This window comes from Pinus tabuliformis, chromosome 3_1 (assembly GCF_031772625.1).
Source record: "Pinus tabuliformis cultivar Carrire ecotype Pingquan chromosome 3_1, CPIR1, whole genome shotgun sequence".
NCBI classification, from domain to species: Eukaryota; Viridiplantae; Streptophyta; class Pinopsida; order Pinales; family Pinaceae; genus Pinus; species Pinus tabuliformis.
The window spans coordinates 826,916,024-826,917,805 of NC_142301.1; the positions used below are offsets into that span (position 1 = coordinate 826,916,024).

At 42.5% G+C, this 1,782-nt stretch overlaps 1 protein-coding gene across 1 annotated transcript; it reads right to left on the reverse strand.

Annotated features, from left to right (window-relative positions):
• Positions 1-772: 772 nt before the first annotated feature.
• Positions 773-1,210, reverse strand: LOC149190042 (uncharacterized). Its single transcript, XM_089410419.1, has one exon. It carries the CDS (start codon positions 1,208-1,210, stop codon positions 773-775), a length of 438 nt encoding a protein of 145 aa, XP_089266545.1.
• Between the last annotated feature and the right edge of the window lie 572 nt (positions 1,211-1,782).

The following is a 1,782-nucleotide window of genomic DNA, read 5'->3' on the forward strand; positions in this document are numbered from 1 at the left end:
ACATGACCCAGATACTAGATTTCTTCCTTGAAGAAATCGCACTTACTGAACTTAGCATATAGCTGGTGTTCTCGAAGAGTCTGTAGCACCAATCTGAGGTGTTCCTTGTGCTCCTCCATGGTGCGGGAATATATTAATATATCATCGATAAATATCAGCACAAATCGATCCAGATATTGATGAAATATGTTGTTCATTAAGCACATGAAAGTTTCAGGGGCGTTAGTTAACCCGAAGGGTAACACCACGAATTCATAATGACCATACCTCGTTCTGAAAGCTGTTTTAGCAATATCTTCCTCCTTAATCCTGATCTGGTGGTAACCTGATCGCAGATCGATCTTAGAGAACACTGTTGCACCTTTCACTTGATCGAACAGTTCATCGATCCGAGGTAGAGGATACTTGTTTTTGATGGTCAGCTTGTTCAACTAACGGTAATCAATGCACGTGCGAAGGGTTCCGTCTATTTTCTTGACAAATAATACTGAGTATCCCATGGAGACACGCTGGGGTGAATATAGTCTTTATCTAGTAATTCTTGCAGCTGCATTTTTAATTCTCTCAATTCAGGCACATTCATTCTATAGGGTGCTTGTGACACTGGGGCTGCGCCTGGTACCAATTCAATGGTAAAGTCTATATCCCTTTTTGGCGGAAATCTAGGAATCTCATCTAGAAACACATCTGAAAATTCTTGTATTACAGGGATGTTATCTAACGTGGCTATTTTATCCTTAGAATCAGCATAACCCACTTGGATAGCATAAATCTAACACCCTTTTCTGATGCATTTTGCTAGCTCGGTTGCAGTTATTGGTCGAACCTGCACTAGCAGCTTAATTCCTTGCATTTCCTTCCTAGCTCCATGCTTATCCCGATAGTAAATAATCTTTGTCTTGCAGTCAACTAACGACCAGTGCTTTTCTAACCAGTCCATACTGATCAGAATGTCATATGAACCAAGGGGAAGCACATTTAGATCATCCATTACTAGCTGTCCTGCTACTCTGAAGAAGCAATCACTGACTTTTGCCATTACTTGCCTCTTGGCCCCCGTAGCCAGTTGTACTACCATGGATTTTTTGAATTTAATAGGTTGAAATTTACAATGTTCCACTATCCTTGGACTAATATAACTTAGTGTGGCCCCAGGGTCAATTAAAACAGCTATGGTAAGGTCTGAGATTTTACCTTCAAATTCGACCATGGTTGGCTGATATTCCGCCTGACGATCATCTAGAGCCGCATTAATCCTTGGCACGCTACGTCCTACCTCGCCGACTGTCGATGCTTCATGGATTTGGGATAACTGTTCAGTTCCCTTACGTTGTGGACAGTTTTTGACGTAGTGAGGCCCTCCATAGCCCCAACACTATACTGGGGGTCTTGTTGCACCTTCGCTAACCCTGGATTCACTAGCTGCCTTGAATTTGGATGAAGTTCTTGGTGCAGTTCTGTTGTTTTGTCCTTTGTCGTTCCCCTTGCCTCCGCCACTGCGATTTCCTTTGTTGCTTCCGACTGACTTATAGCCTCTTTTTTCATTCCACATTCTGCCAGAAGTTTCGCCTTTTTGTTTGCTCTGTTGATAACAGATTCTGGCTTTACGAATTGCCTCATCCATTGACTTTGGATTGTCGAACTCAATCCTCTCCCGCATATACAGTGGCAAACTGCTAACAAATCTTTGCACCTTAGACTTTTCCTCCCTAATATATGGCACATAACGAAGCAAGGAAGTAAAACAGGTGATAAATTCGTCCATGGTCTGCTGTCCCAACC

Excerpts from the sequence above, each read along its gene's own strand:
- LOC149190042 (XM_089410419.1), bottom strand. The coding sequence starts at position 1,210 with ATGGTCGAATTTGAAGGTAAAATCTCAGACCTTACCATAGCTGTTTTA.